The following is a 12,871-nucleotide window of genomic DNA, read 5'->3' as shown; positions in this document are numbered from 1 at the left end:
GATAACTGGGAAGACTGGTTATCACATGTAGTGGCGACCATCAACTCCTCAGAAAATTCATCAACTGGGAAGTCTCCTCATTATATCCTTTATGGAGAAGAGAAAATGTTACCCAACGATTTGTTGGTTGGACCTAGTACTCCAGTATACAACGAAGAAGACTACGCAAAGGTACAGTTGTTGAAATTCCAACGTATACACAGTGAAGTACGGAAAAGATTAAAAGCCTCAAGGGCTGAGATGATGGCGAAACAACACAAAGGTAGTCAAGAAAAGACGTTACAGGCAGGCCAGAAGGTCATGATCCACAACCCTGAGAGAATTTCCAAGCTCAGACCTAAGTTCCACGGACCATATACCATTGTGGAACGAGTACGTGGAAATACTTATAGAATAAAGGATGAAGCTAATGGAACTCAGGAGGTAGTACATGCTGATAGGATCAAACTAGTAAGTCAAGAGCTAGGCCTAACTAACCATGCATCTGATGTGTTGTCCACTCTGTCTTTGTCGCAGTCTATGTCATCGTCTGTACCTGTCCCTAACCAAGAGTATTGCAGCAAGCTACGATCCCACAACAAGAGTGATTGAGGGAGTATCTTCTCTTGCAGAAAAATGTGACTGTGGCTCATACTCCTCGTGCGTTGCTTGGAGTGGACCTATGGAATGACGTTGGACACGGACTCGACTGCGTTAATGCCAGGAGCACTGAAGAGCCCACTTGGAGAAGTCGTGGTAGTGGAAGATGCAGTATGCGTCTACTATCCAATGGAAGGCTATCTCCAAATGCCAGATATTGTCAAGGAGGCCTCCAAAGGCTTGTCGAATCTCAGACAGCAACTGTTGGAAGTGGGAAAGATGTTTAATCGAAACCCACGATTGACAAACTCTGACACTGAAGCTTTGGAACGAACCTTGCATGGAATTGTTGAGCTTCAGACTAGGCATATAGACAGGCTCACTGACAGGCTCACTAACTTGCATGTTGCTTTGCCTAACGTACACTCTGATCTTTCCAAGCATGTCCATGCACTTACTAAGAGAGGACTTGTGGATTTTCTAGGAATCCTGTCTCAACAACTCTTTGGTACGGCATTAGATAAGGACGTAGTGCAATTGGGTAGACAAATGCATGACTTGACACTAGCCTCTAAAGCCAATAATAGATTAATCATGCATGTGTATAAACAGTTAGATGAGTTCACTAACAAAGCTAACGAGATAATTAGGACTACCAACCATCTAGTAGAGCTTGTGAACAACATCCAATTAACCTACCAACTCTAGCTAACTTCGTGTTATTCGCTGAACACTTACATGCTCTCGACGAGTCAATCACTGCTTTGGAGAAGCATGCAGCCAATATGGTGGACGGCTTTATCGATGCAAGTTTGAACAGAGTTAATGCTTTATTGCTTCCTACCAATATACTAACAAATGCACTTGACATAGCTGTGTGGAAGCATGGACTTATGCCACTCTTTGATCTGAGTCAATTGGAATATTATTACCCACTGTTAGAGGCCCAGTTGACCCATGAAGGCATCATGATATTGGTACCTATGAGGAATGCTGTAACGTACCAGGCATGGCGGTTCATTTCCTTCCCTTTTGTTACTGCTAATAATACACTTGTTGTTACTGAAGAGGGTCCAGAGGTGCTGGTTGTCTCAGATGACAAGAAATATGTAGCAGAAACGACTGTGGATGAATTTGAGAAGTGTAAGGCCTCATTTCTTGATCTCCATGTATGTCCTGCTTTCCATTGTGTCCTCGTACCATTAAAGGTTGAGGAGTGTAAGAGGGCCTTGTTGGACACAAATACTTCCTCTGCTCTGCAACGTTGCACCTTCCAACCCATTCAGTTGAAGTCAGTTTTCCATGTTCATATTCATGCGAAACAGTACTTTTACTTTCCTGAGACAGAGGACATAACTGTGACTTGTGCCTCGCAGAATCAATTCCTTACAGTAGAGGGGTACTATATTGCACCTGATTTTTGTGAGTTACACAGTAAAGAGATAGCAGTTCTGCCTAGCAAGCATCATCTAGCTTTGTCAGTGAACTTCTCATCCCAGTTACGACCCTTTTTACCTTCATTCAGTGTTACTTCTTTGAATGTGAATTGGCTGTCTCATGTATTAAAGGAGCTTACCTTTCTCTCCCACCTGAACAGGATTGATTTATAGCCTTATGTACTGTCCTATCTTCCTTCATATCTTTCTCCTTCCTATTTTGGTCCTGGCGTTGGTCTTCTACTTATTGTGGTCTTGTCCTGTATTGTGGTTTAGGCTACTATTTAAGGCACCAATTAAGGAACCCACTGAGACCACGTGTCCGTAATCGTGGACTGCAAATGGATGTTTCTGAATAGTTAGCTACCCTACACTCTGGTTAGGCTACACGGTAGTTAAGACAACAATGTCGATGAGAACGTCAATGGTGTGGCCGAGCGATGTTCTGGGGTCAACATCTTTTTCTATAAGAAGTTGTAGTATCACACATTTTACATAATAATTTTTAAAGCTGTTTAGTCATAATTAACAGTGTGTAATGAAGTGTGAATGATGAACAACCAAATATCATTTCGCTGTTAGCTGTGGTATAGGAAGAATGTGGATGGCAGACCACAAGTGCCACCTTGTTTCAATTATAAAATGAAGGTTAGGAGAAGTGAAAAGATATCTGAATAGTGCGTAAGTGTAAAGTCCTGGGGAACCATTTATTATGTTGGTATATGTGAATGTACCTAATACCATTCTATAGAGGTGTATAATGTGCTAGTAGAGTTGTCATTTATCTCTACTTTTTGCATAAGCCCAGAGTACATGTAAATGCTTGGCACCTCACTTTTAGCTGACCTCAGCACCGCGCCCAAGTCGGCACGGTGAGCGTACAGCATCAGAAGAAGTCATATAGTTATCAAGGGAGGTGGTATTGCTCTTACATATCTCTCGGGTCGCAGTTATATTATTCTGTGCCCAATAAAGAGATATTTAATCTGCTCATTTCTGTCACCTTACGCTACCACTTAATATAACAGACCAGCTTCCACCTTCTAGTGGCAGAGGACCTTTGGTGGAAAGTGTCGGGCAGTGACGGTGAGTGGCTGACATGTACTACAGACAGTGTCGTCGATCTCCAACACGGTGGTCTAGTTATACAATAACAGCAGAACACATAATATGTAGTCAGCTGTGCTATTCCATATAACGGCTACACAAAATTGGTGGATCAGGTGGAATTAGCAGCTAAACTGACACATAAATTTGGTGCTAGCGGTGGCACAATAGTTGATGCTAGCGGTGGCACGATACATATATATATATATATATATATATATATATATATGAGGAGTAGATCTAAGTGGCAATTAATGCAAAGACTGAGCTCATTATATAGGGGCCGGCAGAGCTTGATACAACTTGTAAGAAGGACGCGCAAATGAAGCCATAGGGGACAAAGAGTTGACAATCCTGCTCTGAACAACAGAAAGAACGACTCACTCTACTATAAGGGGGAGAAGGGGGGAGTGAGGTAAAACACGCAAGCCTGGTCACTATGGAAGCCACGAGGCGAATCATGATCAAACATGCAGCATACTGTACGTTAGAATTATACAAAGGATGATGAAATCATAGGCTATGTAACAAGAACCCCCCCCAACCCCCTAGCTGTATGGACTCGCCGCGGTGGGCAAAGTCATGGGCTGCACAGTAAAGAAGATACAAAAAAAAAAAAAAAAAATACACCCCCTCTTTTCAACTTTCTGGGTACGCCACTTGAAGTGAGAGTGATGATAAAGGATAGCGATGATAAAAGATGTGAGTGATGATAATGGATAGTGATGATGGACGTGAGTGATGATAAAGGATGTGGGTGATGATAATGGATAGTGATGATGGACGTGAGTGATGATAAAGGATGTGGGTGATGATAATGGGTGCTGATAAGAAAAGGAAGAATCACTACGTCACCCACCTAAGGACGCCGCCATAGACAGCTGCCACAAAGACCCCAGGAACTCCAGTGAGGTGAACCAACTTCTGCATGACCAGGTAAGGGATCACCTGGTCGGGTTTCTGTATCCTGCCTGATGCCAAGGGATCGCAGTCTCTGAAGGCAGCATAGGCAACCAGGCCGGCGAAGTAGAACAGACTCCACAGCAGCCACACACCCACGGCAAAAGAGATGACCAACCTGTGGGAAAAGCACGTAAATTAAGGATTAAATGGTACCAGCAGATACCTTTTAACAACAACACACCCACAGCAAAAGTGATGACCAACCTGTGGTAAAAACTTAAAAATTATTAGATATACTAACAGAGAAGAAGTACAACAGACTCCATAACAGCCACACACCCACAGCAAGAGATGACCAACCTGTAGTAAAAACAAGAGGCTTACGAGGTCCATATAAATTAAGCATTGGTGAGTGTATGTCAATGCAGTACCCTGTAGTGAGTTGAAGCACTGATCTTCTGAGCACTACAAATGATAGTTCGTGTTTAGTGTTGGGACGATACGTGGATTAAGCAGTGTTATGCTGGGCCAGTATTTGTACAGTTTATGTGAATTCTGTGTTTTCAGCCCTTACCTTGAGGATTTTTATACGCATATGAAGTCTGCTATGAATTTTAACAAATGTGAATCTGAATACTTAAATATGCTATGTGTCCACACTCACTCCTCATTATGCAACTCCATGAGAATGCAGTGGGGTTACGCATTTTTGCTGTGCCCGTCTTCTCTACGGATATCCACACACCCTTCTTACCCTCAGCATATTCCCTTTATTCATTTGACTGTCTTGCATCCACTCTAGTCTCCCCTTTTCCCCCACTGCCCATTCAACATAGGCATCCCACCAAATTGAACCTTTCTTACTCCTTGCTACCCTTGCATTCCTAACCACGCACTCCCTTCATCAGCTCCACACGTTTTCCAGATCCATTTATTCCTAATTCACTGACTCTAACTCATCTTTTCCCTCGGTACTCATCTCACTGCTTTCACTTTAAACTTAGCTACTTGTCATTCCCGTTGTCCCCTTCCTCTCTATCCACCACGTTCCTCGCAGCAATATCTTTTATACAACAGTCTTACGATCAATGAACTTCCACCATCACCTCTAACTGCTTTCGTATCCATAACACTTCTAAGCATCTTTCTAAAAATATTACAACCAGTTAGTCTCCCTTCAATATAAGTAGGAAGGTAGATAGACCGATGGATAGAGAAATGTAAACAAGGCCATCTAACCTTTGTGCCATAACGAGGTTGCCGATGGAAGCAAATCTCTGGTAGCTGGCCTGGTTGATGACAATGACTTCCAAGGTGAAGTAGAAGCCAAGCACGGTGGTCGACCAGAAGGTGTGGCGCACGAAAGGACTTGTGTTCATGCTAGGGCAGAAACAGGAGGCTGTGGTGTGGCCTGTTACTGTATGGTCATATATATTTTTTCTTCTTTTTATTTCAGTGTCGTTGAATATTATAAAGCCGACTCTAACGTTAACTCTTACATGTATGGCTTTATGGCTATTTTTTCTTTTATAATTTCAATCACGCTGAATTTTATGAAGTTGACTCGAATAAATGGGCTTTATTATATATATGAGCAATATATGACAGTAGATTGTCTTTATTGAAATTAAAAGCACACCATAATTTTATCTCCTCTCAACACACACACACACACACACACACACACACACACAGAAAGAGAGAGAGAGAGAGAGAGAGAGAGAGAGAGAGAGTTTTGTGCTTCACGGTTAAAATACACACATTTCCCGTATCACAATAATCAAACGGTACTCCCATTGCAGATTCTGGCGCTTTCCGTCATTTGGAATTTGCTCCGAAGTAACGGTGACTCACTTGAAGAACTCTATCCTGGAGCCCTGGTCAGCTATGGTCCAGACATTGACAAGACCAATTTCCTGGCAGCAGATGATGACCACGACCAGCACCCCGCCGAACATGAGCAGCGTTTGTATCACATCAGTATACACCACGGCCTTCACACCACCCTGCAACCACACAGCCCCGTCGGTTAAGGAAGCTCCCTAACGCCTTTTCCCAAGCGATTTAATTTCCTTATTACATTTTACTGTCCTCTTTTGCGTTATGTAAATCATTCAAACATAGCCATAATCTGCATAAATAACGTACAAAAGGATATTAACCAGCCAAATCCAAAAATAAATCGATAAGGAAGAGGTGTTACGGAGACTCCTTACCTGACGACATAACAGACAACATCTACCTCTCACTTGACCCCTTCCTTACGCTGACGTCTTTTGTAGTTATTCTTGATAGCCACGAACGATTTTATTATTTTTTGTGTTTACTTTGGATTGACCTGCGAGGGAATTAATGAAGGCTATATCTAACCCCTCCAGTTGAGAGAGAGAGAGAGAGAGAGAGAGAGAGAGAGAGAGAGAGAGAGAGAGAGAGAGAATCACCCAACCTGCATATAATGCCGTAAAGATTGATATACCGACACGAGAAATGAGTCCTCGGTTTGAAAGGCATAACAGCTACACTCATTTTCATCCATTCTATTTCACTTTTGTATTTCACGTTACCGACTCATTTTCAAGCAAGGAGCATTTAGTGAATATCAAGGTGCTATCCAAGTCGCTCTCTGTGCTGACGAAACTTATATAAATAGCCTATTATACAATATTTTTATTTTTTTTTTTTCTATATAGGCAAAATGTCAATGTTTGATTTGTGGATTACATAAGAGAATGAGATGAGGCTCCAGTATTCTTTCCAGTGTTAATAATATAGGACTAGCGTTTGAATATCTCTAAAGGGTGAATGATTCTTGTTGATGGTTCTCCAGACCACAGAAGTAGTAGAAGTAGTCTCAGCAGGAAACCTGACCTGACATGAGCTAATCTAAATGGTTAAAGAATGTGAAGGACCCACGGAGATCTGCATGACCTAAAGGAGACTAAGTAGACGAATGGACTTAACTGAGTATGACCTTCCTAACCTAACTTCACATAACAAGTTCAAATGGATGAGACAAGCCCAACTGCACTGATGAACCTGACTGAATTTAATTTGCATGACCCCAAACGAACTGAATTTATGTGAACGGAATGGGGTGGACCAAAATTAAGATGGATCTGATATTTGAACTGCCCTAATCTGATCGATACAGCCATACTTGCACCAAACATGTGATCGACGGGAGGTCCGTCCAACGGGAGGTCTGTCCAACGCTCAGACTCCGACACTGAAGCAGACCCAACCCAGTGCTTCGTTTCATCTCGTCGATCACATGCTTCGAGCAAGTTTGGCCGTACACTGAGACTGCCTGACTGGTTCCCGCCTTGCAACTCACCACAGAGATGTAGAAGGTGCACACGAGCCCCATAAGCACAATGGAACCAAGAACAGAGAGACCGGTGACGGTGGAGAGAGCCAGGGAAGGTGCGTAGAGACACACCCCCATATAGATGAGCATTACAGTGAGCTGACATATGGTTCCAAGGAGACGCACTGCCCTCGACTTGAACCGCAACTCCAGGTACTGTGGCACAGAAAAAAAGGCATAAGCTTTATGATGTGGATTGAGGTATTTTATTATCACTATTAGTAGTAGTAGTAGTAGTAGTATTGGTCGTGGTAAAGGTGGTGGTGGTGACGGTGGTGCTGGTGGTAGACGTGGTGATATTATTATTATTATTATTATTATTATTATTATTATTATTATTATTACTATTAGTGGTATGTGGGGGAGCTCACTATCAACTCACTCGATGTATTGCTGCTCTCGGGTGTCTGCCCTTTCCTCTCTTCCATCTTTCTTTCCTTCCATCCTCTTCTGTCATTCTATCCTTCATTCTTTCCTTGTCCTTCTGTCTCTGGGTGACTCTACACTGAGAGACAAGCCAAATGGTTTCCTGTACACCAGGAAACCATTTACTATGCTGGGTGGTAACAATATAACCAAATTTTGGCACCTGGTGGTTTAGTGGGTAATTATTGCGCTCCAGTCAGATTGAGCCGGTGAAGGTTTATATCCAAGGGGTGGTTGGGGTTGATTGCTCATGTAATGCCACTCAGGGATGAATGAGGCTGGTCACTCTCATCTTAAATGTCGAGACCAACTGCCTAGCCCCGGGCTCCTACGCTCCTCTTGGGGCACTGTAGGATTGGATGATGGATGGATGGAAGGATTATCATTATTATTATTATTATTTATTATTATTATTATTATTATTATTATTATTATTATTTGCGGTAGGTGGAGGCACTCACCATCCACTCACTCGATGTAGTGCTGCTCTCGGGTGTCTGCCCTTTCCTTGCCTCCATTCTTCATTCCTTCCATCCTCTTCTGTCTTTTTTTCCTTCAGTCTTTCCTCGTGCTTCTGCCTATGGGTAATTTAGACTCCCTCTTCTTTCATTCCTTCATTCTTTCCTCTTCCTTCTGCTTGTGGGTGACTCTACACTGCGTGACAAGCCAAATGGTTTCCTGTACACCAGGAAACCATTTACTACGCTGGGTGGTAACCATATAACCAGATTTTGGTGCCTGGTGGTTTAGTGAGTAATTACGGCGCTCCAATCGGATTGAGCTGGTGAAAGTTTATATGCAAGGGATGGTTGGGGTATATTGCTCACATAATGCCACTCAGGGATGAGTGAGGCTGGTCACTCTCATCTTAAATGCCAGGACCAACTTGCCTAGCCCCGGGCTCCTACGCTTCCCATGGGGCGATGTAGGATTGGATGAAGATATTAATATTATTATGATTATTATTATTATTAGTAGTAGTAGTAGTATTATCATTATTATTATTATTATTATTATTATTATTATTATTATTCTTGTTGTTGGTGTTGTTGTTGTTATTATTATTATTATTATTATTATTATTATTATTATCATCATCATCATGATCATCATGATCATCATCATCATCATTCCTATCTTCAAACAATATATTCAGATTAACCCACCCCGTCCCATCGACGTATGGGTACTTTGCAACGATTTGCATTTGCCAGTCCCGGCGACGTACCGGTACGTCGTGCAATTGCAAGGTCCCTAATTTGCACAATTTTCAATTTTTGCACGTGATTTTTCGTATGTATACACGGGACACCTTCCTCTATTCCTCTACAAGATGCCAAGCAGGGACAATGCCTTACACCGCATAACCTCCCCCCTCCCCCCCTCACGCCATTGTCTCGGCAATTCACCTGTTACCAGTGACCTGGCTAGTAAAGATATTCAGGGCCAGAGTGATTCCCCAATTGATGACAATGTGGAGGACAATGTTTACATAGCATTAGAAGAAGAAAGAGTCAGAAATAATGATCAGGTAATGTGACAAAAAAAGGTCAGGTATGGTGATTAGTTAGTGAGTGAAACAATGCTTATAATGCCTTTATAACTGCTTGAAAACCAATATACTCTCATACTACATATTACTTCATACAAGTAAATAAATAAATACCGTTTATGAGTGGATAAAATAGTTACCCTCCCATAGAACTCGTTTTCTTTGGTGCCAGCATGTTAGAAAACCCAGTCAGGTAAGGAGGAACTCCTACCTGGAATGAGTATTTTAAACCTCAGGTGAGCTATTTTTCTATGAATTTTCGATGTTTCTCACCAAAAGCGAAGGTTTTAGCCATAAAATTTTTTTTCGAAAATACCTCGGGATTGGGGGATGTTGGAGGTGCGGAAAACCTTGGGATGTGACGGGTTAAGGGAGATGTATCAAACGCATGGGAGGCAATTTACCCCAGTTAATGCCATTATTGGCACACCTTCTTAATTTAAATAAAGCAATCTGCCTCTAAGGAAAACTAAGAGTGTACGTCATACGAAGGAAATAACCACTACGAAGACACATATATCTTTTTTGTGTTTAATCTTGCAATGCTTCCAGCTTGAATCCCATCTCCAAGTACCCCCAACACAATGGCGTGAGTTTAGTGAACATACATGGCCATATCATTGAAACTGAGTACTTTTTATTATTTCTGTTATTATTATTATTATTATTATTATCATTATTATTATTATTATTATTATTATTATTATTATTATTATTATCATTATTATTATGATGATGATGATTATTATTATTATTATTATTTACAGAAATTTCTCAAAGATTTAAAGATCGTGTACAGTCAAAGAAGCAACTGTCTTCCTAGTTCTGTCTAAAAAAAAATTACAACTTGTGAAATGCCTTGAAAAACCCTACCGGTACTAGTGTGTGTTTCAGGTGGTTCGATATTTCCCTTATGTCTTCGTCACAGTTTGGAAGATACTTGTGTGTGTCTGTACAGTAACATGTTTGAGCTTTTTTTTTTTAATCTTTACTTCATGCCGTCGTGTGAGATGCAGGCCAATCACATCTAACAGTAATAAAAAGTGTTTCCCCAATAAGTCCAAATTGAAGGCTTGTTTACATTTTCGTGCACTCAGCTTTTATAATGCAGGTCCTTAATACCTGCACCATGATTATGTCTTTGTGATTCGTGCACTACTTTCAACTTGAACCACAGCTGCAGGTGCAACATCACAAAGCCGGGAGTTTACTGGGCTCTCACCAGGTTATAAATGATATTATAGAGAATTGCCTGAAATAGGAGAATAACAACGAAATAGCCACCAAATGCCCAGGCTATGATAGTAGGAACCATGCATGGCATGTGAGGTGCCCTCAGTGCCTGCGGAGGATGCCAAGAGAAAAGACGCAGAACAACAGAGCCTCACCATTTTGTGCCTGCCTCACAACCCTGCCATCCAATTTAGTGCCAAGCTCACCGGGATGTTAACCCTTCACCACAGGTTGTGGTACCCAGCAGCAGCCACATCATACAAAGGGGGGCGACCTCCCCAGACCACAGCGTGAGAGGAGACAAAACCATCATCAACTGGGTGCCACCTGCCTCAAACAGACTGCTTCCACTGACACAGCAGCGATCCAGACCGTTTGCACTGCCACGGTGGCCACTCAGGCCAAAGTTACCCTCATCCAGGTTGTAAAAGAGTATGGCAATTTAGACCAAGTTAGTGAAAAGTATGGCATTTTCAACCAGTTTATAAAAGAGAATGAAATTTTAGACCAAGTTAGAAAAGAGTATGGCATTTTAGACCAAGTTAGAAAAGAGTATGGCATTTTAGACCAAGTTAGGAAAGGAAATGTCAACTTTACACCCAGTTAGTGTGAAAAGAGTGGAGGCCAAACACTGACCTGACTAATGGACACAAGACGCAGGTTGTAGAAGAGTGGAAGGGTGAGCTGGTGGGTGACGATGCTGCCCAACACCACACCCAGCAGAGTGACCCCTATTTGTGACCCGTATAAGTACACTTCAGTGGGATTCCCTGTAGAAAAATGGGGATGAGATTGAAATGAGTTTAGGGAAATACTTTGAGAGAATGGGAGACTGACTGGAAGAGTTTATGTGAGTGAGGAGGTGGAAGGGGAGACCAAGGATGAGATGGAGGGATGGAATGGAGAAGATGTAGAATGAGAGACTGAATGGAAGAGTGCATGTGAATGAGAAGGAAGGGGAGAGAGAGACCAAGGATGAGATGAAGGGATGAAGTGGAGAGGATGGAGAATTAGAAACTGACTAGGAGAGATGTTGATTCCTTCAGTTTTCGCCATTAATATTCTGCTATGACTTGTTTGAATATCATGTTAATTTACTGAAAGATTTGTTTATGGAAGAATGTATAGGAATTTATTGCATCACTCGTGTTTTTGAATAGTCAACCCTAGAGAGAGAGAGAGAGAGAGAGAAACCAACCTAGTACAGATATAGCCGAAATGACGCCACCAAGGAGAGAGAGTGCCACGGGGCAGGGTGTCATTGCGCCGCTGCCCAACAAGTACTCCTGCGTGGACTCCTTGCCGCGACTCCTGTAGGCTGTCCACACCCCGATACCGAGCGACACCGCCAGCATGAGACTAAACACAGCATAATCCACGGTGCTGAAGTGCTCAGCAGCGTGACTCTCATCCGCTGCCGACGCCATCATTCCACGACCCCGACACTGCTGCCAATAAAGACGATATTGATTACGTTCAGTTCACGTTCTGTACACGGTTTTTTGGCTCTAGGTTTGACTGCCATAAATAAAGCATCGAAAATTAGGCACAGAATTCTTACCTGTCGACTGCAGTTAAGCGATTTAATTTATAAGAAACATTTTTCTCCAAAAAATACGATACGTGGAGCATTTTATCTATCTGTATATCTGTCTATATCTATCTATCTATCTATTCAGACGCCTTAATCATGTCTCTCTCTCTCTCTCTCTCTCTCTCTCTCTCTCTCTCTCTCTCCATTCATCTATCTCTCTATTTGCTTCCGATGCCTATTTGTTGTCAGTCCACACAAGATAAAAATACGAGAGAGAGAGAGAGAGAGAGAGAGAGATGTACGGAGGAAAACAGAGAGGAGAAAGAAAGGAGGGAAAGAGAGTAAATGAAGAGATTTGGAAAGGAAAATGAAACTAGGAGAGAGAGAGAGAGAGGTGCAGTGTGTCGGTGGGTAACTTAGTGTTCTTAAGTCAGCTGAGAGGGTGGCCCAAGGCACCACTAACTTAACCTGTCAGTGTAGATAGAGATCGATAGATAGACTGGGGCAGATAGATGGGTAGACTGAGGTAGACTGGGGCAGATAGATAGACAGACTGAGGTAGAATGGGGCAGATAGATAGATAGATTGAGGTAGACTGGAGCAGATAGATAGATAGACTGAGGTAGACTGGGACAGATAGATAGATAGACTGAGGTAGACTGGGACAGATAGATAGATAGACTGAGGTAGACTGGGGCAGATAGATAGACTGAGGTAGACTGGGGCAGATAGAT

The 12,871-nt window shown here is 42.3% G+C and overlaps 1 protein-coding gene across 1 annotated transcript in view; it reads right to left on the bottom strand.

Moving 5' to 3' along the window:
• Window positions 1–12,030, bottom strand: part of LOC145391601 (sodium-coupled monocarboxylate transporter 1-like) — a 35,585-nt gene extending 23,555 nt beyond the window's left edge. The window contains exons 1-6 of the mRNA XM_080266144.1: window positions 11,802–12,030; window positions 11,240–11,373; window positions 7,360–7,548; window positions 5,880–6,031; window positions 5,265–5,405; window positions 3,982–4,200 (exon numbers count right to left, since the gene is read on the bottom strand). Coding sequence (XP_080122270.1) covers window positions 3,982–4,200; window positions 5,265–5,405; window positions 5,880–6,031; window positions 7,360–7,548; window positions 11,240–11,373; window positions 11,802–12,030 — 1,064 coding nt within the window. The remainder of the gene's footprint in view (window positions 1–3,981; window positions 4,201–5,264; window positions 5,406–5,879; window positions 6,032–7,359; window positions 7,549–11,239; window positions 11,374–11,801) is intronic.
• Window positions 12,031–12,871: the final 841 nt, after the last annotated feature.

Source organism: Coenobita brevimanus, chromosome 19, assembly GCF_032717465.1.
Source record: "Coenobita brevimanus isolate Jiangsu-jjx chromosome 19, ASM3271746v2, whole genome shotgun sequence".
NCBI classification, from domain to species: domain Eukaryota; kingdom Metazoa; phylum Arthropoda; class Malacostraca; order Decapoda; family Coenobitidae; genus Coenobita; species Coenobita brevimanus.
This window is presented reverse-complemented; position numbering and strand designations above follow the sequence as displayed.